The sequence below is a fragment of the Bufo gargarizans genome, chromosome 3 (assembly GCF_014858855.1).
Source record: "Bufo gargarizans isolate SCDJY-AF-19 chromosome 3, ASM1485885v1, whole genome shotgun sequence".
Classification (NCBI taxonomy): Eukaryota; Metazoa; Chordata; class Amphibia; order Anura; family Bufonidae; genus Bufo; species Bufo gargarizans.
Window position 1 is genome coordinate 560,866,518 of NC_058082.1, and position 24,214 is coordinate 560,890,731.

A 24,214-nucleotide genomic window follows, 5' to 3' on the forward strand; every position below is an offset into this window, starting at 1 on the left:
TATAGCAGGAACCACTAAATTATGAAATTGCTAAATTGGGAATTGTACTTCAACCCAGAACAAAAAATGTGCTTTGACGGACACTAAATATCTTGCCCAGCAACAACAGTACAGCGGTAACGAGAGATTTAGAGGGATTTAAATTTGAGGCCTAGTATTTAGGCGCTGGGTGACAGGTATGGGTTTAGTGACAGAATTAGACTTGGAAATACACAGTAGCGGGTGTGTGTGAAGTTATTCTGAATGACCCAATGTGCACCTTCAATATTATATACCCTTTTTGGGATAGATTTCAAATAGCTCTGATATAGCAGAAACCACTAAATTATGAAATTGCTAAATTGGGAATTGTATTTCAACCCAGAACAAGAAATGTGCTTGAACGGACACTAAATAACTCGCCCAGCTACAGCACTAGGGACAGATTTAGCTGGATATAAATTTGAGGCCTAGTATTTAGGCGCTGGGTGACCGGTATGGATTTAGTGACAGAATTAGACTGGGATATGGCCAAAAAATAAACAGACTATTGCTGGTTAAATGCACTTGGTGTGACAGCTTCACCCTGATGTAGGCTTTAGCCAAAAAACAACCACACCATTGAGGGTTAAATGCACTTGGTGACAGGCGCAGCTTGCCCCTGATTTTGTATATGGCCAAAAAATGAACAGACTATTGCTGGTTAAATGCACTTGGTGTGACAGCTTCACCCTGATGTAGGCTTTAGCCAAAAAACAACCACACCATTGAGGGTTAAATGCACTTGGTGACAGGCGCAGCTTGCCCCTGATTTTGTATATGGCCAAAAAATGAACAGACTATTGCTGGTTAAATGCACTTGGTGTCACAGCTTCACCCTGATGTAGGCTTTAGCCAAAAAACAACCACACCATTGAGGGTTAAATGCACTTGGTGACAGGCGCAGCTTGCCCCTGATTTTGTATATGGCCAAAAAATGAACAGACTATTGCTGGTTAAATGCACTTGGTGTGACAGCTTCACCCTGATGTAGGCTTTAGCCAAAAAACAACCACACCATTGAGGGTTAAATGCACTTGGTCGCAGCTTGTGCTGGCGCACCACAAGACACAAAATGGCCGCCGATCACCCCAGAAAAATGAGACTGACAAACGGTCTGTGCAGCCTAAAAACAGTGAGCAATTGAGGATCAGCAGCTCAATGATCCACAGCTGCAGATCGATCAGTTAATCAAGTCCTTTGGAGGAGTTAATCTGCCTAATCTCGCCCTACTGTCGCAGCCGCAACCTCTCCCTACGCTAATCAGAGCAGAGTGACGGGCGGCGCTATGTGACTCCAGCTTAAATAGAGGCTGGGTCACATGGTGCTCTGGCCAATCACAGCCATGCCAATAGTAGGCATGGCTGTGATGGCCTCTTGGGGCAAGTAGTATGACGCTTGTTGATTGGCTGCTTTGCAGCCTTTCAAAAAGCGCCAAGAAAGCGTCACAAAAGCGCGAAGAAAGCGACGAACACCGAACCCGAACCCGGACTTTTACGAAAATGTCCGGGTTCGGGTCCGTGTCACGGACACCCCAAAATTCGGTACGAACCCGAACTATACAGTTCGAGTTCGCTCATCCCTAGTCAGCATGCATCGCAGAACCAGCATGCATGGGAACACCCACAGCCAGTACACAAAGCACATGCAGCCAGCCTGCACGGCATCGGAGACAGGAGCCACAGAGATGCAGAAGCCACAAACACAGGCCACAGTTCATACACAACACTGCAGCCAGCACGCAGTCCTAAGCAACCAGCATACACAGGTGTCAGCCTGCAGCCAGTACGCGAGGGAACCTGCAGCCAGCCTAAACGGCAACAGTGGCAAGAACTGCACAGAGATGCAGATGCAGAGAGTACACACATTCATGGGTATAATTCACAGAAGACACCGCCGCCAGCACTCAGCTCCAAGCAACCAGCCTGCACAGGAGGCAGCCTGCATCCAGTACGCTAGAGGACATGCAGCCAGCCTACACAGCCACAACTGTCACAGTGAACCGCACCGTGACACAGTTTAGTCTTCATGCTGTTGGTTCCTTTGACCCTCAGGTCCTAGTTTAGTTGTAAGGCCTACATTTCCCCTGCATAGCTGATCCCTGGATGGTTCCTTTTGAGTTAAAGGGGTTGTCTCACTCCAGTAAATAGCATTTGTTATGTAGAGGAAATGAATACAAGTCACTTACTAATGTATTGTGATTGTCCATATTACTTCCTTTGCTGGCTGGATTCATTTTTCCATCACATTATACACTGCTCGTTTCCATAGTTATGACCACCCTGTAATCCAGAGGTGGCAATAGTTGCACACTATAGGAAAAAGTGCTGTTTCTCTGGTGGCCATGACCGTGGAAGCACACAAAGGCTAGTGGTTTTTCCTACAGTATGCAAGCATGACCACCGCTGCGGGATTACATTGTGGTCGTAACCATGGAAACTTGCAATGTATAACATGATGAAAAAATGAATCCAGCCAACAAAGGAGGCAATCACAATACATTAGTAAGTGCATTGTATTAACTTCCTCTACATGATAAATGCTATTTGGGGAAGTGAGACAACCCCTTTAAGGTTGTCCAGTTGCCTGACATAAAGAAGCCCTGATTGGGTAGAGGGGCTGTCAGTCATTGGCTCCACTATATACTATAGCTTACTATTGTTGTGTAGGGCTCTGTGAAGTTGTTCTGCTGGATGCAGTTGATCAGAGTACTCATCATGAGGAGGAGATGAGCCATTGTTTGCCCCAGATCTCAGAATGTTCTATTGTGTCCTTAAACACTAAGGAGCAGATTTACCAATCCTATTGAATCTGTCCAATTAGGGGGTATTGTATCAAGTGTGCTGTGCCAGAAAAGTGGGGTCATATTACCAAGCTAAGGTTTTGTGCCAAGCTGGGCAGTTTTGTGGGCGCAGCTACATTTTTAGCCAGATGTACCATTGCGACCTTTTGAAAAAAGTGTCAAAAAAGTTGCAAATGTGCTCCAGTACCCTGGTAGAGTAAAAACTGATGGAGCCTTTATGATAAAGAAGATCAGACTTTAGATAGAAATCAACATGTATTATATGCAACAAATTTAACAAACGGCATATTATTAGAGATGAGCGAATCAATTCTTAAAAATCTAAATTTGTTGCAAAAATAGCTTTGAACCAAGCAGACTCTCAAAATAAAAAATAAAGAGTCCATAAAAGTCGCACTTTACCCTCTTAGACAGCCCTAGATCACAAGTGCTTATAATAGATGATTTGGTGCAGGGATAGACACTTTTGTCTAACTCTATTCCAAATTGGTTTTAAAAATGAGAGAACCTTTTGAGATTCAAATGTATTTGCTTATCTCTAGAATGTACCATATTTTTCGCCCCATAAGACGCAGTCCCCCCCCCCCCAAAGTGGGGGGGAAATTTTCCTGCATGTTATGGGGTGAATACTATTGAGCGCTTCTATTATGGAGGACTAGGAAGCGGTGAAGGCTCTGTTCTCACCGCTTCCTGGTCCTCGGCGGTCGGCTGTGCTGTGGCTGCGCACAGCGTGAGGGCGCTCTGTGACCTCACGCTGTGCGTGTCAGGTCACAGCACAGCCGCAGCAGAAAGAAGACAGAGAGCACTGGAGGTGAGGAGCGTCGGAGTCCAGAGCAGGAGAGGTAAGTGTTTATTTTATTTGATCTGTGGCATGGGGGCTCATAAATGGCATGGGGGCTCTTAATGGAGTCTTATAAGTGACACGGGGGCTCATAAATGGCACTGGGGCTTATAGATGACATGGGGGCTCTTAATGGGGGCTGATAAATGGCATGGGGGATCATAATGGGGACTAATAAATGGCATGGGGGCTGATCTGAGGCATGGGGGGCTGATCTGAGGCATGGGAGGCTGATCTGAGGTCTTATTGGGGTCTTATTAACATTGGGGGCCTGATCTGAGGTCTGATTGAGGGTTTTATTAACATTGGGGGTCTGATTGGGGCTGTCAGATGAGATCTTATTAGCATTAGGTGTCTGATTGCTGGCTGATCTGAGGTCCTACACAACCCTAATCCGGGCCCTAACTACATATCAATATGAATATTCATTTATGATGTTCTCAATCTACTGTAGTGTATTCCCATGCACATTTTCCACCACAAGAAAAGAGTATATGGTTGAATCTTGTTTTCTCCTCCTCCTCATCCAGATTGTATATATTCCCTCCATTCTATTTTTTTTTTTTAATAGGGTCAGCTCAACTGCAGGCCCTCAACTCAAATTGTATATAATATAATGTTTTAGAGCGTCAGCTCTACAGCATGCACTCACATATAATGTTTTAGAGCGTCAGTTCACCTGAAGGCAGTCGCAAATAATGTTTTAGAGCGTCAGCTGAACAACATGCACTTGAAAATAATGTTTTAGAGCATCAGCTGTACAGCATGCACTCGCATATAATGTTTTAGAGCGTCATTTGAACAGCATGCACTTGCATATAATGTTTTAGAGCGTCAGCTCATCTGCATAATGTTTTACAGCAGGCATCCTCAAACTGTGACCCTCCAGCTGTTGTAAAATTACAACTCCCAGCATGCCTGTACAGCCTACAGCTATCAGTCTACAGCAGGGCACTGTGGGAGTTGTAGTTTTACAACAGCTGGAGGGCCGCAGTTTGAGGGTGCCTGTTTTACAGCGTCAGCTCATCAGCAGGCACTCGCATATAATGTTTTAGAGCGTCAGCTCACCAGCAGGCCCTCACCCCTAATGTTTTAGATGGTCAGTGTAACGGATCACCTGGCACCCCGACTGAGTTCCTCCGTTGCTGGATGCTCCTAGCGTTTTCCTGAGGTTTCCAAGCACTCTGGCAGACACCACAATCACCGAACCGAAACAGCATATAAATCCTCTTCAAGCATATGAATGCTGTAGACAGTTGAATAGGAAACCATACCAATAGGTTTACACTCCTAGCAGTCAAACTGGGACAGCATGCAATAAATCCTCCCCCAAGAATGAGACGACACTTCACCTTGAGGGTTAAAACAGGAACTGATTTTATTTAGACATAGCACACCTACTTTAAACCCCCCCCCCCCCCCCCCCAACAGCCTCATTTACATACAATAGGGCACATGGAGGTCTATGGTACAAGAAAGGGTGGGGCCCGACAATAGCAAGGGCTGATGGGAGATCGAGGAAGGACAGAGCAGCTGGTTTAAACTGGTTTCCCTGAGACAACACCTTGCTGGGGAAACAATAGGACAGGAAAAGGGGGAGGAGAAGAGGCACAGAACAGCAATGCCTTTAATATCACAGCTAGAACAAGATACACACAGCCCACAATACATCGCTATACAATCCAACCGAACACATAACAACATACACAATATTCAAGACAGCCCGAATGCAATCTGCTACACAGTCTCAAAGGCCATTGTTCCCAAAAGTCACAACATGTCCACGGATGGTCCCCAAAGGGCCAGCAGCAGCAACACAATACACCACATGCCCAAATTGCATTCAAACGTACAAATTCACCAGGGGCCATAGTCAGCAGGTAGGAGGCGGGTAGCCAGTCCTCTCCAATGCCCAGTGGCGAGGCGGGCTCCGCCACAGTCAGATTAGCAGCAGGCCCTCACATATAATGTTTTTCAGGGTCAGCTAAACTGCAGGCACTCGCATATAATGTTTTACAGGGTCAGCTCACCTGCAGACCCTCACATATAATGTTTTACAGGGTCAGCTCACCTGCAGGACCTCGCATATAATGTTTTACAGGGTCAACTCAACTGCAGGCCCTCGCATATAATGTTTTACAGGGTCAGCGCACCTGCAGGCCCTCGCCCCTAATGTTTTAGAGGGTCAGTTCAACTGCAGGCCCTCGCATATAATGTTTTACAGGGTCAGCTCCCCAGCAGGCCCTCGCCCCTAATGTTTTAGAGAGTGAGCTCAGCAGCAGGTCCTCGCATATAATGTTTTACATGGTCAGCTCAACTGCAGGCCCTCGCATATAATGTTTTACAGGGTCAGGTCACCTGCAGGCCCTCACCTAAAATCTTTTACAGGGTCAGATCAACTGCAGGCCCTCACCTACAAACTTTTACAGGGTCAGTTCACCTTCTGATGATGACAGTGAAGTCTTGCCTGTTGGTACTCTGGCACACATGGCTGACTTCATGTTAGACTGCCTTTCCCACGACCCACGCGTTATACGCATTTTAGACAACACGGATTACTGGTTGTTCATACTTCTCGACCCCCGCTACAAAGAGAACTTCTCATCTCTCATTCCTCTGGTGGAGAGGACAAGCAAAACGGTGCTATACCAGAAGGTCCTTGTTGGAAAATTGCTCCAAAGTTGATAGGGAAGAAATCCAAATGGATTGTTACCGTCACGGGGACGTGTGATCGCCTAGAAGTTATCTAGAGTCAACAAAGTGACAGCAGGCCCTCACCTGCAAGTCCAGTCTCAGTAGCCAAGAGTCTGGTCAACACAATCCTCACCATGATGGCACACTGGGTGAACGTTGTGGAGGCTGGGAGCAAGTTGGCTGCTGGCACCAGACTTGCCCTCTAATAGATCCTCGTTAACAGTAGGTGTACTCATTCCAATAACAGGGCCACTTAGGAGTGCTGTATTGTTATTTATCATCACTACCTCCCCGAGTCGGGAGTGGGTAATTGCTGCGCGCCTGCTGCCTTCATTGAAATATTGTGCTTTAATAACTTGATCCACCCTCTCTGGGTGGTTCACAATTAGGAAAAAAAAGTGGCAAAGCAACAACAGCCAATCAGATTTCAGCCATTGACTTCCCTTGGATGTGGTATCCCTTTCTCAGGCTCCCTCTTCGGCATCGAACCCTGATTCCCTGTTACCCGTGATACTTTGGTGCTCGATCATCACTTGTAATCACTTGATGTTTTCTGTTGACCGTCTAATATACCTCCAGCTACATACAGTAATCACTTGAAGTTTTCTGTCCGGTGAATGCCTAATGTTTGGGGCCTGTACCTCACTGGCCTGCAGTAAAATTGATATCCAATGACCGTCTAATATACCTCCAGCCACATAATCACTTGATGTTTTCTGTCCGGTGAATGCCTAATGTTTGGGGCCTGTACTCCAGTGGGCTACATTAAAATTTTTAGCCATTGACCGCATAATGTACCTCAAGCCACATAATCACAATTTCTTTTATAAGGTGAATGGGGCCCGCTGCGAACTTGCGGTTCGCGAACATTTGATTGCTTTTGCGCGATTGCGTTCGCAAATCGTCCCGGTCCATCACTACTAAGGATCCGTCTCACTCTGCCAGATACACACTGCCATCTGCTGGATGTAGTGTCCCACTGGGTAAATGTGGGCACTACACAAGGGTCAATTGGGCCACATTGTTCTCCAACTCCTGTGGAACAGTGGCATTGTATTTTACATTACGTTTTAATGTGTAATGCTATATTTTTATGTTTATTTTCCCTGTTATCTGTGTATCTGGCCTGTTAGGGTGTAGTTCCTCCTCCTAGACAGTAGAGGGCATTAAGGAACCCCTAATATATATAGTCAGGTCCTGTCCAGGGAAAGTAGTCTGTGTGTAGAGTCAGAAGTGAGTGTGGACTTTAGCTAGGCAGCAGCTGAAGTGAGCTTCTGACATGCAGCTAGACAGCCCAGGCTTTTAGTTGTCACCAGGGGAAGAGGCTACCTCCTGAGAAACCTGCAGTTCCTACAAAGTACAGTGCAGAGCAGAAGGTTTTCCAGCTGAACCAGAGAGCTGAAGGGCAGAAGGGTCTACTTAATGCAAGGCTATATATACCTGAGGAAGTTTCTCTAACCAAGGATAAAGCCATCAATAGGGCATACGGGCTTTGGAATAAAGACAGACAGGATTCTGAGGAAAAGTGCAGCCTGGTCTGTAAGGGTTTAACCCTCTGAGTATCTTGCAAGAACATTGTGTCTGCCATTTGTACAAGCCTGCTTGTGACTGCTGCTGTTATGTGGAACTTTGACAAAAGACTGTAAGTAGTTGATTGTTCCAGTAAAAGGAAGTTTTGGTTCACCTTATTACCACTATCAATCGGTGTGCCACCGTTACCGGCACTGGCGTCACAAATCTTAAAGGGATCTTGGCACCGGCACATTAATCCTGCAACACCCAGGGCATCTCACCTATACACCGAAAATGCCCCAGAGGACCCCTGTGCCAGCCTCTCCATCACTGCTGTACGCCTGCCCAGGACCTTCCTATGAACTGTGAGTACCCAGTGCAACCCTCGTTCTGCCTAATAACCGTGACCTACCACTCACCTAACCCTGCAGGGCTGCGTACTGCATGGACAACCAGGCACATTATACGAAATAATCGTTTCAGAGAAATATTATTAATGCACAATGACAAAGGACCCGGAATAAGTACACAGATAACATTGTGGTTAGCAGTTAAAAACAGTAGCAGGGTGAAGAAATGGTAATACCACTCTGGGGTATTAGACATGTGCCTCCTGCTATACACTTTCGGGGACAATTTTTTTATGATTGCATTTTACTCATTTGGGGCTAAAAATCACTTTTTTAAATTGGTCTGTATCAAAATTATCGAGCTGTTCTGTCACAAATGGTTACCATATGTTTCGCCCTATAAGACATACCGGCCCATAAGATGCACCTAGGTTTTAGAGGAGAACAATAAGAAAAAAATATTTTTCATTAGACCTCAGGTCAGACCAGCAGTCAGACCCCCAATGTTAATTAGACCTCAGCTCACAGCCACAATCAGACCACCAATGTTAATAAGACCACAACCATACCTTAGATCAGACCCCAATGTGAATGACCCTCAATAAGACCTCAGATAAGAGCCCCATATGCCTCTCATCAGCCCCCATATGCCTCTCATCAGACCCCATTGCCTCATATCAGACCCCATATGCCTCTTATCAGTCCCCATTGCATCTCATCAGCCCCCATATGAGTCCCCATGCCTCTTACTAGCCCATATGAGCCCCCATGCCTCTTATCAGCCCCCTTATGAGCCCCCATGCCTCTTACTAGCCACATATGAGCCCCCATGCCTCTTATCAGGCCCCATGCCACAGAGAACTTTAAAAAAAAAAAAAAACACCTCTCCTGCTCTGGACGCCGCTTCGCATCTACAGCGCGATCCTCCTAATCCTGCTGCCGGCTGTCCTGTGAACCTGCACGCACAGGGCACTGTCACTCTGTGCGCAGCCACTGCACAGCAGACAGCCGAGGACCAGGAAGTGGTGAGTACAGAGCCTTCACCACCTCCCGGTCCTCCGGTACTAATGAGTAGAGATGGCCTTGTGGTTCGCCCGGTGGATGTTTTGCGGCGAACTTTGCTCATTCACTGTTTACCGAACAAACTGATTGAAGCAGGGGTGCTATATACCAATAATATACTTTCTATACAGTGCATTTAGGTAGCGCAGCATTTGTGAAAAACACTATTTAAAGAAATTATTTCTACCGGTGTGATTAACCAGTTGCCCCCCAAAAAAACTGATTGAGGCAGGGGTGTGATATACCTTCTTCCACAAATACTGCTCTTCTATAGAGACTTTTGTCACAGGGTCATTTTGAAAATGACAGGCAGAGGAAGAGCAGGCCATTCCGTAGGGGTGGTAGAGGTCGGGCAGGTGCACCGGGCTGCAGCCTAAGTGGGAAGTTGCAGAGGGTGCGTGCGATTACGTCAAAGGACGCACCAGACTTGGTTGAGTGGCTCACTCAGCCTTCCGCTTCTGCACCCTCCTCATCCTCTCTATCTGCATCCTCTTCACTCTCTGCTGTGTGAACCCCCAAAGAGACCACCACCACCACTTTATCCCCTCTGACGACAGTACCCAGATCAGCCAAGGAGGGTGGTCCCCGCTGTTGCTGCCTACTCCGAGATCTCTAATGTCAGTGGTGGTGAAGGGGACGAATCCAATGATGACGTGTCAATGGACGTCACGTGGGTGCCCACAAGAGAGGAAGAGGAGGGGAGTTCAGAGGGAGAGACGGAGCAGCAGATAGGGAGGAGAAGCAGGCAGAACTTACAGTGCACAGGAGGCAAAAAGCAGACTGCTAATGTATCTGTAACGAGCCATCCACCATGCACAGTTACATCTGGCGCTCCCAGGACGTCGGCACATGGCTCCGCAGTGTGGGCTTTTTTTAACGCGTCCGCTGATGACAATAGTGTTGCCATCTGCAGCCTGTGCTGTCAACGCATAAGTCGTGGTCGTCACGTTCATGTGGCAAAAGGCAGGCCTCCTTACCCCAAATGTTAGAGCGAAAAAAGATGATGACGCCGGATAACCCTCTTGCCCAACGGCTGACCGCTAGCTTGTCAGAACTGCTAGCCCGCCAACTACTGCCATATAAACAGTGGACTTGGAAGCCTTTTCCAAGTCCACCGATTTTTCCAAGCCTAAATTTGTGGCCATAGGATCACTGCAATGGAAGGTCCCCGGAAGGAAATATTTCTCCCAGAAGGGCATCCCAGAGCTATATGGCCACGTTCAGCGGCAAGTGAATGTATCTCTGGCACACAGTGTCGGTGCCAAGATACATCTGACGACAGACACGTGGTCTAGCAAAAATGGGCAGGGGAGGTACATAACTTTTACTGCCCACGGGGCGAACCTTCTGACGGCCGTCAAGCATGTAACCCGTCGCACCCGTGTAGATTTGGTGTTACCGCCACAGATTGCATGCAGGCCTGCCTCTTCTTCTCCTCCTCCTATTCCATCCTTCGTCTCCTCCTCGGCTGACTCCTCCTTTTCCGCTGCTACCGTCTCTTTTGTAGTGATGAGCGGCAGGGGCAATATTCGAATTCGCGATATTTCGCGAATATTTGGGCGAATATTCGCCATATATTCGAGAATTCACGAATTCATGATCTCCAGGTATTATTTTCTTGATTGCGAAAATTTGCATCAAATTCGCATACAAATTTTCGCATAAAAATTCGCATGAACTGGTATTTTCACAAAAATCGGATATTCGCAATTACGAATATATTTTGTGAAATTCGAAATATTCGCGAATTCTCGAAGTGCCGATATTCGCAATTAAAATTCGCAATTCGAATATTCGTGATCAACACTACTCTTTTGCTGCGCCCCCCAAGCTCCCCAGAACCTATTCGACGTGCCAGGTGAGACGTTGCCATGCTGTGCTGCGGCTGTTGTGCCTGGAAGCCAAAAGCCACACTGGTCCTGCACTCCTTTCAGCTTTGCGGTCACAGGTCGATCAGTGGCTAACCCCGCATAATTTGACAGTTGGTAAAGTGGTGTGCGACAACGGTGCCAATCTGCTGAGCACGTTAAAACAGGGCAAAATGACACATGTGCCATGCATGGCACACGTCCTGAACTTAGTCGTGCAGCGATTCATTGCCAAATACCCCGGGGTCCAGGACATCTTGCGGCAGGCCAAGAAAATCTCTGGCCATTTTAGAAGATCTTACACAGCCATGGCTTGCCTTGCTGACATTCAGCGGCGACACCACCTGCCCATCAGACGTCTGATTTGTGACTGCCCGACTCGATGGAACTCCACCTTGTATATGCTTGATAGGCTGCTCCAGCAGAAACGTGCAGTTAACGACTACCTGTACGAACTCTGCGGCAGGACAGGTTCTGGGGAGATTTTTTCACTGCGCTAGTGGCTGCTCATGCGCGACGCATGCAGACTTCTGCGGCCATTTGATGAGATCACTAAACTGGTCAGTCGCAGCCAGGGCGCCATCAGTGACATCGTACCTTACGCCTTCTTTCTGAAGCGCACATTGCGTCGTGTCATTGATCAAGCCGTCGAGGATCAGGAGCAGGAAGATGAGGAAGTTGCAATGCTGAATGAAATCCCAGGGGGGCTACTCCATCTGAGACAAGTCGACAGGAGTCTGAAGAGGAGTCAGAGGAGGGTAGTGCCGGGGCGGAGGAGGCGCAAGAAGAGCATGCTTTAAACGCATGAGTGTTTGAAGAGGGACCCCTGTATAAAAAGTATAAAGGGCAAGGACCAGTACTGGGTGGCAACGTACTTAGACCCACGGTACAAACACAAAATGGCGGAAATGTTACCACCATCACAGAGGGCTGAATGCAGCACTTCCAGGCCTTGCTTCGGGAAATGCTGCATTCTGCTTTTGAGGGCGCTGGCATAGGAATTTCCACTCACAGAGAAACAGTTGCGGGTACCAATCCAACAGCGCATGCAAGAAGAGGGCGTTTTGAAGATGTGTTGGTGACTTTGCATATGAGATAATTCTTGCAGCAAACCCATCGACAGCTGTCCTACAGATCCAGCCTTAGGGAACGCCTAGACCGACAGGTGTCTGACTATATCGGGTTAACGGCCGATGTGGACGCGCTGAGAAGCGAGGAACCCCTGGACTACTGGGTGTGCAGGATTTGCCTGTGGCCAGAGCTGGCACAATTTGCCATGGAACTGTTGGCTGGCCCCTCGTCCAGTGTCCTGTCCGAAAGGACGTTTAGCGCAGCAGGGGAATCGTGACCGATAAGCACACTCGCGTTGCTCAAGACAGTGTGGACTATCTCACATTTCTAAAAATGAATGAGGCATGGATCTAGGAGGAATTCAACACATGTGACGAGTTGACCATCATGGTCCCTGTACTAGGTAAATACAGCGGCATAAAAGGCCTTTTATGTCCATTGAATGCCACATTTTTGGGGCCTGTACTGGCCGAGAGTTATATATTTATCCTGTGACCGCCTAATGCACCTCCAGCCACAGAATCCAAAATTCTTTGCTGTCAGGTGAATGCCTATTGCCTGATTTTTGGGGCCTTCACCGGCCAACAGTTACATATTTATCCTGTGACCGCCTAAGAGGATAAGAGAATGAATAATAATATTCATTCTCTTATCCTCTTATCTCCAGCTGAATTTTCAACTTTTAACTCTGTTCCATTCTGTCCTAAAAGAAATAGAGATAAAAGGTCCAATGTCGAAATTTATATTGTTCAACACATATGAATTCATAGTTACTAAATTCTTCAATGCATATTTAGTGTTATAATTTTTCAATTTCGACATATGATCACAACTTTCTAATTATGTTCACTGTTTTACTTGTGCTTATTTGTGGTTATTTTCACCTTATATCTATGATCATGTAAAACCCAGTGAGGTTATAGAGATGCGCAATTTTATATTGTAAAACACATGAACTGGGCCTCCTCTGGAAAATAGGGGGTTAATGTGTTTCCCTCCCCCTACATTCTCCGCCCTCCAGGTGGAAGGAGATCTAATGCTTTTTCAAATGATATAAAATCACCAAGGGAGTCACAGTTCATTGTTAAGAATAAGAACTTTTGTTCGAAACGCGTCAAGTTTGCTACACTTGTGGGTGGATGTCCTGTACATTTTGTCTACTGCCTGAATAAAAGACGAAGTTTTAGCTACCAAAATCGTAAGTGCTGGAATTCCTTGTTTTCAAGTATCAACATTATTTTTTTCAATCTGTACAGTTGTTCGCATACTCCTCCCCGAAAAGCATCCCCGTCACCATGGGAACACCTGTGGGTTATAAAATCCCATCGGATCTGAGTGAAAACTCAGATCCAATGGTATATTCTAACCCACAGGCGTTCCCATGGTGACGGGGGACACTTGTCGGGGAGGAGTATGCCAAAGTGAAATAACAGTACAGATTTAAAAAAAAAAAGACGAATATTCTAAATAATAAATATATTCGCCATATTGCTATAACTTAGTTTTTTAGAATATTCGTCATATTCGTCATATTCTAAAACACTAAGTTATAGCAATATAGCAAATATTCGTGAAATACACATATAGACTGCAATTTAGCTAATATAGTGCTACAGTATTTTTTTTTTTTAATAATGTACATTTTTTCCAAATCGGAACTTAGAAGAGACTAAAAAAATTTGACTATAAAAAAAAAGATTATAGCACTATATTAGCTAAATTGCAGTCTATATGTGTATTTTATAAATATTCGCTATATTGCTATAACTTTGTTTTTTAGAATATTCGTAATATTCTAAAACAATAATATATAGCAATATACAGATTGAAAAAAAATAAGAATATTCTAAATAACGAATATATTCCCTATATTGCTATATATTATATATTTTTTAGAATATTTGTCATTTATTTTCCATATGAAAACATGATTCCTTCCTGCTTAAGTTGCTTGTGGGCCAATGACTCATTGACCCACAAGAAAGAAGCAGGGAGGAATCATGTTAAAGACCTTCTAATATCACAGGGTCATGTGACTGTGCCCCCCACCCTGTACTGTGCCCTCTCATACCCTGCACTGTGCCCTCTTACCACACCCTGTGCAGTGCCCCTAGTCATTCCCTGCACTGTGCCCTCTTATACTCTTTTATCCGGTCACGGTATGGCGGTGTCATCCGGTCACTGTACAGAGGTGTTATCCGGTCACTGTACAGAGGTGTTATCCGGTCAATGTATGGCGGTGTATCCAATAACTGGATGGCCATAACTGTATCCCTTTCCCTGCCCACGCCATCCTTTTTTAGACCTGGTTTGATTGCGGTGCTAAGGACCTTTGCGTCACAATCTGTGTCAGAAATACGCCTAACATAGACGTATTTCTATATAATAAATGATCAACTAATTGTACTATTATTCGGGGGTAGGGATAATATCTTTATAGTATATAGATTCTAGTGTATTATACTGTGCCCTGTATTTCCCAGTAGAAAATGGTCCTTGGGAAACACAGTCCTCATCCCTGACCACCAGGACCAGGCAGCGCTCTGTCAGTACATGGCGGCCTCCCCTCTCCGCCACGCTGCTCCGCTGTGTACTGGGGCTTATTCTGACACTAGGGCTGGGTTCACATCTTATTTTTGCCATCCATTTAATGCATACCAAAAATGTATGCGCTAACAGATGCCTCAGACTGATGCCGTACAGTGGCGTCCGCTCACCATACAGTTCCAGGGTAGAAAGAAAAATTACGTTAACGTATGCATTTTGTTAATGGACTCTGCAGGATACAAAAACGTGGAGTACTGCACATTTGTATACATCAAACCGATAGGAAATAAAAAATTTCTAGGCTCCAGCAGGGCACATTTTTAAAAATTTCCCTTTAAGATGCATAAAAATGGCACCTGATTAAAATACATATTTTTTGTGGGAATTTTTGCCAATGATCCCCCTGATGTTATGGGACTATTTGTGTACTTTTTCAGGTATCCTGCCATTAAAGTGAATGTGAATGTTTACATGGTGTGTTCAATAAAAACATGGTAACATTTAATTCTTTGTGTGTTATTAGTTTAAGCAGACTGTGATTGTCTATTGTTGTGATCACATTTTATGACCAATTTGTGCAGAAATCCATATCATTCCAAAGGGTTCACAATACCTTTTCTTGCAACTGTATATATACATATATATATATATATATATATATATATACAGTACAGACAAAAATTTGGACACACCTTCTCATTCAAAGAGTTTTCTTTATTTTCATAACTATGAAAATTGTAGATTCACACTGAAGGCATCAAAACTATGAATTAACACATGTGGAATTATATACATAACAAAAAATGTGAAACAACTGAAAATATGTCATATTCTAGGTTCTTCAAAGTAGCCACCTTTTGCTTTGATTACTGCTTTGCACACTCTTGGCATTCTCTTGATGAGCTTCAAGAGGTAGTCACCTGAAATGGTCTACCAACAGTCTTGAAGGAGTTCCCAGAGATGCTTAGCACTTGTTGGCCCTTTTGCCTTCACTCTGCGGTCCAGCTCACCCCAAACCATCTCGATTGGGTTCAGGTCCGGTGACTGTGGAGGCCAGGTCATTTGGCGCAGCACCCCATCACTCTCCTTCATGGTCAAATAGCCCTTACACAGCCTGGAGGTGTGTTTGGGGTCATTGTCCTGTTGAAAAATAAATGATGGTCCAACTAAACGCAAACCGGATGGAATAGCATGCCGCTGCAAGATGCTGTGGTAGCCATGCTGGTTCAGTATGCCTTCAATTTTGAATAAATCCCCAACAGTGTCACCAGCAAAGCACCCCCACACCATCACACCTCCTCCTCCATGCTTCACGGTGGGAACCAGGCATGTAGAGTCCATCCGTTCACCTTTTCTGCGCCGCACAAAGACACGGTGGTTGGAATCAAAGATCTCAAATTTGGACTCATCAGACCAAAGCACAGATTTCCACTGGTCTAATGTCCATTCCTTGTGTTCTTTAGCCCAAACAAGTCTCTTCTGTTTGTTGCCTGTCCTTAGCAGTGGTTTCCTAGCAGATATTCTACCATGAAGGCCTGATTCACACAGTCTCCTCTTAACAGTTGTTCTAGAGATGTGTCTGCTGCTAGAACTCTGTGTGGCATTGACCTGGTCTCTAATCTGAGCTGCTGTTAACCTGCGATTTCTGAGGCTGGTGACTTGGATAAACTTATCCTCCGCAGCAGAGGTGACTCTTGGTCTTCCTTTCTTGGGGCGGTCCGCATGTGAGCCAGTTTCTTTGTAGCGCTTGATGGTTTTTGTGACTGCACTTGGGGACACTTTCAAAGTTTTCCCAATTTTTCGGACTGACTGACCTTCATTTCTTAAAGTAATGATGGCCACTCGTTTTTCTTTATTTAGCTGCTTTTTTCTTGCCATAATACAAATTCTAACAGTCTATTCAGTAGGACTATTAGCTGTGTATCCACCTGACTTCTCCACAACGCAACTGATGGTCCCAACCCCATTTATAAGGCAAGAAATCCCACTTATTAAACCTGACAGGGCACACCTGTGAAGTGAAAACCATTTCAGGTGACTACCTCTTGAAGCTCATCAAGAGAATGCCAAGAGTGTGCAAAGCAGTAATCAAAGCAAAAGGTGGCTACTTTGAAGAACCTAGAATATGACATATTTTCAGTTGTTTTACACTTTTTTGTTATGTATATAATTCCACATGTGTTAATTCATAGTTTTGATGCCTTCAGTGTGGATCTACAATTTTCATAGTCATGAAAATAAAGAAAACTCTTTGAATGAGAAGGTGGGTCCAAACTTTTGGTCTGTACTTTATATATATATATATATATATATATATATATTTATATATATATATATATATATATATATATATTTATTTTTTTATTTTTTTAGGAATTACACATTTATTTTGTGCCATACATTTTTTACAATTTATATAAAAATATAAAATATCATCTCTATTTCTGAAATGTTTTTTGCCAGGATTCAAACTCCCATCCTTGTACATTAGAGGTAAGGATGTTAACCACTACACTATAGAGCTACATGTTAACCTGTGTTTTTCTGACACAGTTTAGCATTCACCTTTATAGCATTCAGCTTTATTGCCTCTAATGTACAATGTTGGGATTTCCCGGCAGAAACATTTCAGAAATTAGATTTAAATACACTGGGGTGTCCCCAAGCACTGACTCCATATATGGATATAGCTATATTTGGAGTCAGAGCAGGGACTACTAAGCCGAACTAGAGTCCCGACACCCTCCCCTCTTCAGAGCAGGGGGTGCCTGGGGTTGTCCCATTGACTTCCATTGTGCTCGGGTGCTCGGTAGAACACCCGAGCATCGCAAAGTGTTCTACTCGAGCACACGAGCAGTTTGGTGCTAGATCAACACTACTAATAACCCTTATCTCTAAATTACTAAGAGGACATAAACACTTATTTAAGCCACATTCTTATCAGTAAGATAAGAACTGAGCTATGATGAGTGTTTATAAGGTCAGAGTGCAGACATAAGGAGCCCCTCAGATTAGCTGGCTGACGAGCAGAGAGAAAATTCAGATCCTGCTAGTAGGGCATCTCAGCTCTGTACAGAGAAAAGGGCATCATATTTTTAATAAAGACCAATTAAAAAATGTTGATTTTTAGCTCCAAATGAGTAAAATGCACTAATAAAAAAACATTGCCCCCAAAGGTGTACATAGCGTTTAGCTCCTCTGCAGACACATATCACTGGTAGCTTTACTACTTCTCACACTAACTGCTCGCTCCCTGTAGTCTCTGGCTTTATGATCCATGTTAGTGACCCAGCTGATTTAGGGAGTAATAAAAGCCACATGCAAGTTCCACCAAAATAGACTGCGCCCAGAATGAAAGAATGGTGCGGTCCTTTCACTAGTCCTTCCACCAGCGATCACCATTTAGCTACTTCTTCTGATGCTGCTCGACACACCTAACTCAGGATGGTACCGGCTATGTTTTTAACAGACATACAACATAATGAGGTCCTATAAATGATAAACCTTACAACTCACCTAATACTTGTAGTAATTTGTATGTGAATAAAGTGTCATTGGAATTTACAACCTCACAAGTATAATTCCCTTCATCAGATACTTCAGCGTTACTGATACTCAGGGATAATCGGTCACTTCTCATCCTTGTACTGCAGGAGCTGTATGATGTCTTTGTATTGTCTTTCTCTATTTTATATGATATTACACAGGAGGAATTATATAGATGAAGTTTCCAGATAACTGATAGCAATGTGTCTCCAGGATCAGCCTCACACTGAAGGACAACCGGCCGACCTCTTCTCACCCGCACCACATCTGAAAGTCAAAGAAAAAGGTGATTAATAGTAAATTTAGAAACCCATAACACTACTCATTTTATAGTGACTTGGTGGCCAATTTGACCCACAATGTATACATTGATGTGAGACATAGCACGAGGGATTTATTCAAAAGCATCAGATTTTTTCGTTTTTCCTTTGCTGTACCATATCTGTTTGTGTGTTATTAGTTTAGTTGTGTAGCGAGCCCCTGAGGAGCCGGAGCAGAGGATGGGAGTGGTAGTCTGATGATGATGTGTCAAGATGTACTTTTTTAGGCCATCACTCCATGGGTTTGTCGCAGTGAAGGAAGGGCACCCTGATTTGTCTCTAGGCACTTCCTGTAGCTGTGGGTCTAAAAAACCTTTCTCTTCTAACCTGTGGAAGCTAGATTGCTTCAGCAGTACTTACCTCTTTGTTGTGCCACCAATTCGACCATCTCCACTGCACTCATGTGACTGTGCAGCTGAACAGGAAAACTCAGGAGTCCATGCAATCTAGACCCCATCAGAAGATCCCACAGCCAGTCCATGGTCATGTGAGCACAGTGGAATCGGCAGTACAACGGAAGGGTAAGTGCTGCTGAAATGATCTAGAGAGGCCGGACTAGAACGCAAGGTAAGGGGAGGCCGTCATGATAGGTTTCGGTAGGAAGGGCCTGGGAAGGAATTAGTTAACAGTGTTGGGGAGGAGTGGTTAGGGAGATAAGGGGGCGGGGTTCAGGTTTTAAATAGTGGTGACCGGGAGAGAGCCGGCTCCATTTTGTGGGGAAAGAACTCCCTCCCTCCCTAAGGTTTGTATGGTGCAATATAGGTGTATGTTTTTAAGGAGATATGGGGGTGTTTTGCGTGGGGAATGGTGGCGGCCACGGATATCAGAGTTAGGTGGTCTATGGGCAAAAGGTTGCTGGCAGTCGTGGCGGTGGGAGATCATAGAAGCTGGTGGTATATGACGGTATTTGGAAATGGTAGGGCCTCAATGGTGGGGCTGGACACTCATAGTTTCAGGCACTTGGAGAGGCGTCCATCAGTTGGTGTCTCCGAGCTGGTGTTTATGGCTCGAGGCAAGATGGAATTGCCAGGTTGGCTTCTTGTGGATGGTAACAGTTTGGGGCTTCTACGATCTCCCTCGTCGGGGGTTAATGTTATTTTTAATGTTATTGTTATTTATGGATGTATTTATATTATTAATAAAACGGCTTCTGTGGCCGATTTTATCCAAGCAAAGTGTGTGGTGTCTTATTGGGTAGGCATTTTGGTGGGGGGGTAATAAGGGAAAAGTGGGTGGAGGCCCTGAGTAAATAACCAATAACCTATTCATGCTAAAAGCCTGGAGAACCTGATTATTTCAATGCCATTTTAGAAATCTACACACCTAACCTGGATTATGTAAAAACAGCCGAAGGTTCATCCACCAGGGAGACATCAGCATAGAAAATTGTGATAACTAAAACTCCCCGAACTGCGTGGGTTCACTCATACCCACACATGAACTGTTCATAGTCATGAGATGAACTGGCAAATGTTTTGATGCACAGTCATCTAGAGACCAGAGAAAGCCTTTTTGATATCTAGGCTGTCTAGTTCACAACCACCTTCCACCTTCAAGCAGAACCTACAGTTTACAAGAATCACACTTTTTAGTAGCACAGGATGGGTTGTGGTGCATATATGTCAGATTCCCTCCACCGACGCTGTGCATTTAATTCCTATGTGACTGCATTAATAATGTGAATATCGAGTTTTCCATATGACAAAACCGTGATATCGGCGGCAGCATTATCATTTTCATTTACTGTAATTTTGTAATGTGATGAACCTCGGCAAATAAAGGGCGACATTTATCCACTTTAGTTTTATAATTGGATTACAGTAACAGCTTTAGCTTATCTTAAAGGGGTGAGACTGGAAGCACACTGGGGGGCGCTGTATGTCAGGGATGTATTGTAGCATTGGTTATAAGAAGAACTGTCTGGATCTATATGGAAATCTCCACCACCTTGTCCTCGCTATATATTGAACACTCTAAACTTCTTTTTCCAGGATCAGAATTATCTTCAGGATAGGCTATCTGTAGCATAACGGTGGGTAGTCTTAGTCTTGGCATCCCACCGTTCAGCTGTTTGAAGGAGTGCGGAGCTCGTGCAGGTTATTGAAGCTTAATCCTGTTTACTTGAATGGACTGCCACAGCCCTTTCAAAAAGCTGATTGGCAGGGGTGCCAAAGGTGGAAAAACCACCAATCTGATATTGATATGTTAGGGTCCATTCACACATCCGTGGTGTGTTGCGGACCCCCTATAGAAATGCCTATAGAAATGCCTAAAGAATAGGACATGTTCTACCTTTTGCGGAGCTGCGGACTGGAAGTTCGGGGCCGCACTCCGCAGAGGCATAGTGTGGCATAGTGTGCTCTCTGCTTCACATCTGGGCCCATAGAGAATGAATGGGTCCGTACCCGTTCCGCAAAATTGCGGAACAGGTGCAGACCCTTTTGCGGACGTGTGAATGGACCCCTATAAAGGGGATTAGCTACCAATATTCTGAACCTGATAAAAAACCCTTTAACTGCTTATAGTTAACCTCATGACATTACTCTAGACTCCTTTATCAAGACCAATCCTAAACATGCATGACTCCATGCTCCTTCTACTGGACCTGTTCTGTGCCTTCTACTTTATCCTATGCTCCTCCTTCTAGACCTATTGTGTGCCTTCAACATTACTTTTTGCTCCTCTTTCTAGACTGGTGTTCTGCCATCTACATAATTATGTACTTCTTCCTCTTGCCTCTGCCTTCTATAATACTCCATACTAGTGATGGATGAACATCTGCCGGGACGGTTCGCGTTCGCGCAAACGTGATCAAATGTTCGCGAACCGCAAGTTTGCGGCGGGTCCCATTAATTTTAATGGCAGGAGAACCTGAAAAAACTTCAGCTCATATTTGCAGCCAAGAAATTATTACTAGAAGTGCAAAAATAGTCCCACAACATGGACAGTGCCATACCAGATGTGTTATTCGAATTTGCGATCTCCATTCATAATTTTTTCAATGCAAAATATCGGCAATGTAATTTTCACGTACACGCATGCGCAAATGCACTATAAAGAAAGTATATTAGTATATAACACCCCGCTTCAATCAGTTTTTTGGGGGGCGAATGGTATATCACACCAGTAGAAATTATTTGTTTCAATAGCGCTTGTCCCTCTATATACCTGCGGTATCGCAGCAGAACCGCGCACAACTGCCGCACAATACAAATGCACTATAATATACTGTCTAACATAGAAAGGATATTATAACATTGTACAACGAAGGCAATCCATTAGAATATACATGAAGATAAAACGTAACCTTTAATAATGTTACTATGAGGGTCCATTCACACGTCCGTAAGTGTTTTGCGAATCCGCAAAACACGGACACCGGCAATGTGCATTCCGCAATTTGCGGACCGCACATAGCCAGCACTATAATAGAACATGCCTAATCTTGTCTGCAATTGCGGATGCGGATCCGCAAATGCGGTTGCGGACAGCACATTCCGGCCCCATTGAAAATGAATGGGGCTGCACCCATTCCGCAAAATTGCGGAACGGATGCGGACCCATTTTGCGGATGTGTGAATGGAAAAGATATCCCTCAAAATAAAAATAAATTAAATTATTAAAGTTAAGCAAAAAGCATAGATGTGGTCGGCAATAACAAGTGCTCAGCGGCACCAAATCAGAAATCAGAAACCATGTGTCCTACCACAATCCGGGGGGTTCCAGTGCACATCCATGAATCCCGGAGGGAAAGCAAAAAACATCCATCCCTGGGCTAGATGATGATGTAGTATTGAAGGACAGGGTGGGCAAAGAACTGTCCCTGATATTGCCCTACAGGGGGTGCTATTCTGGCCCTGATAGCCTAACCACAGACCACCCGCCCTGATAATAGCAACCATGTCCGGAAGCCCCTAGCCCCTAGGCCCCTGAGTTCCAGGTGATCACTATATAGATCTATGTGTTTTTGACTCATTATAAAAGTATATTATAAGTATATCGCACCCCTCTGTGTATCACACATATCGATAGCACACCTATACTAGTGCTTAAAATGACTTTTGTGGCCCTATTAGCTATCGTTTGGTGGCCCTAACAGCCTGTCCCTGCTTCACACAGCAACCTCTTTCTACACTCGCAAAACACAGAATGTAAAATGGCGGCCAGATCAGGTTTATTTATAAGGTAGGGGGTGTCCATGTGCTGGAACGTCTCAATTGGCTGTCCTGTCCCACCTGATGGATGTGTCATGGGTCAAAGTTCTTCACAATGTAAAAGAATATGGCGGGCGCGAATATCTCTATATGTTGGCACGTTTGGCGAATCAAGAACGTGCAAAGTTCGCCGAGAAATAACCGCCGGGCGAACCACAAGGCCATCTCTACTCCATACACCTCCTTCTAGACTTGTGCTCCTCCTGTAAAGGCGAAAACTGTTAAAGACATAATTGGAAAACATTACATACAGATTTACAAAACATACAGGGTATTACATCCAGTGATGTGTGCTCTGATGTAGATGTTTTCTTTTTTTATCTTCTCCATTCAGACCAGACCGCCATGATGATTTCTTTCAGCCATCTCTTGTTTCTGCACAGTTTGACAACTACTTTTCCATCATCCTGCCCACCTTCTGAACACCCCATGCTGCCACCTCTAATATTGTGCCCACTGTGTTTCCCAATACTATACTGCAGAAACAGATATACTCCCTGAAAATACTATCATCACACAGATAGTTCCCCTTCAATAATTGTTGGCACACAGTGCCCTAAAAATAACTGTGCCCAGCAAATAGTGTCCCTGAAACTTATAGTTCCATAAACTTAGTGTGCTCCAAAAATAATTGTGCTAAGCTGATACTCTGCCAAAGTCCCACCAATAGTAATACTTCTCTGCCAGAGTGCACTATGTGGTAACAGTGCACCCAATAGTAATAATATCCCTCATTTTGCCCCCAGAAGTAATAAAGCCCCTATAGTGCCCCAGTAGTAATACTTCCCCCTATAATTTGTGTCTGTACAAAAATACTCCCTTATATTGTGTGCCAGTAAAATTATTTCCCCTTGCAATGTGTGCCAGTACAAAAATTCTCTGTATAATATTTGGCACTACAAAAATACCCTTTTATGTATGTCAATATATGATGTGTGCCAGTGCAAAAAAAATCTTTTAGTCGTCCCTGTAGAATAAATGTCCCCATAGTGGCTACCTTAGAATGTGTGCCAGTACAAAAATGATCCCTTAAAATGTGCGTTAAGCACAAAAACTCTTCCTCTCAATCATAGCAGGATTACACGGAGGCGACATGGAGACTGACACCGTTTTCTGGAGCCAGTGTTTACAGCATTCCTCCTGCTCCTCCTCCTTGCAGCCCCATAGAAGCCTTTCAGTGCCGTCTTGCATCACTGCCCCCTCCTAGTTGGGTGCCTTCTTGTTTTCCTAAGAAGAGGCAATGAATCCCCACCACACACAATGAAAGATAGCCAAGATAGTTGGTGAGTTGTGTGAGAACAGGCAGCATTTGGACTTCCATGAAGAGGGGTATCTGGGAAAGGTGGTGGACCCCATGTGCAGTAGCAA

General features: G+C 44.6%; 1 protein-coding gene across 1 annotated transcript in view; it reads right to left on the reverse strand.

Moving 5' to 3' along the window:
- LOC122932817 (cell surface glycoprotein CD200 receptor 1-A-like) overlaps positions 1–24,214 on the reverse strand; it is a 96,194-nt gene that overhangs the window by 63,431 nt on the left and 8,549 nt on the right. The window contains exon 2 of the mRNA XM_044287445.1: positions 18,283–18,579. Within this exon, the coding sequence (XP_044143380.1) occupies positions 18,283–18,579 (297 nt within the window). The remainder of the gene's footprint in view (positions 1–18,282; positions 18,580–24,214) is intronic.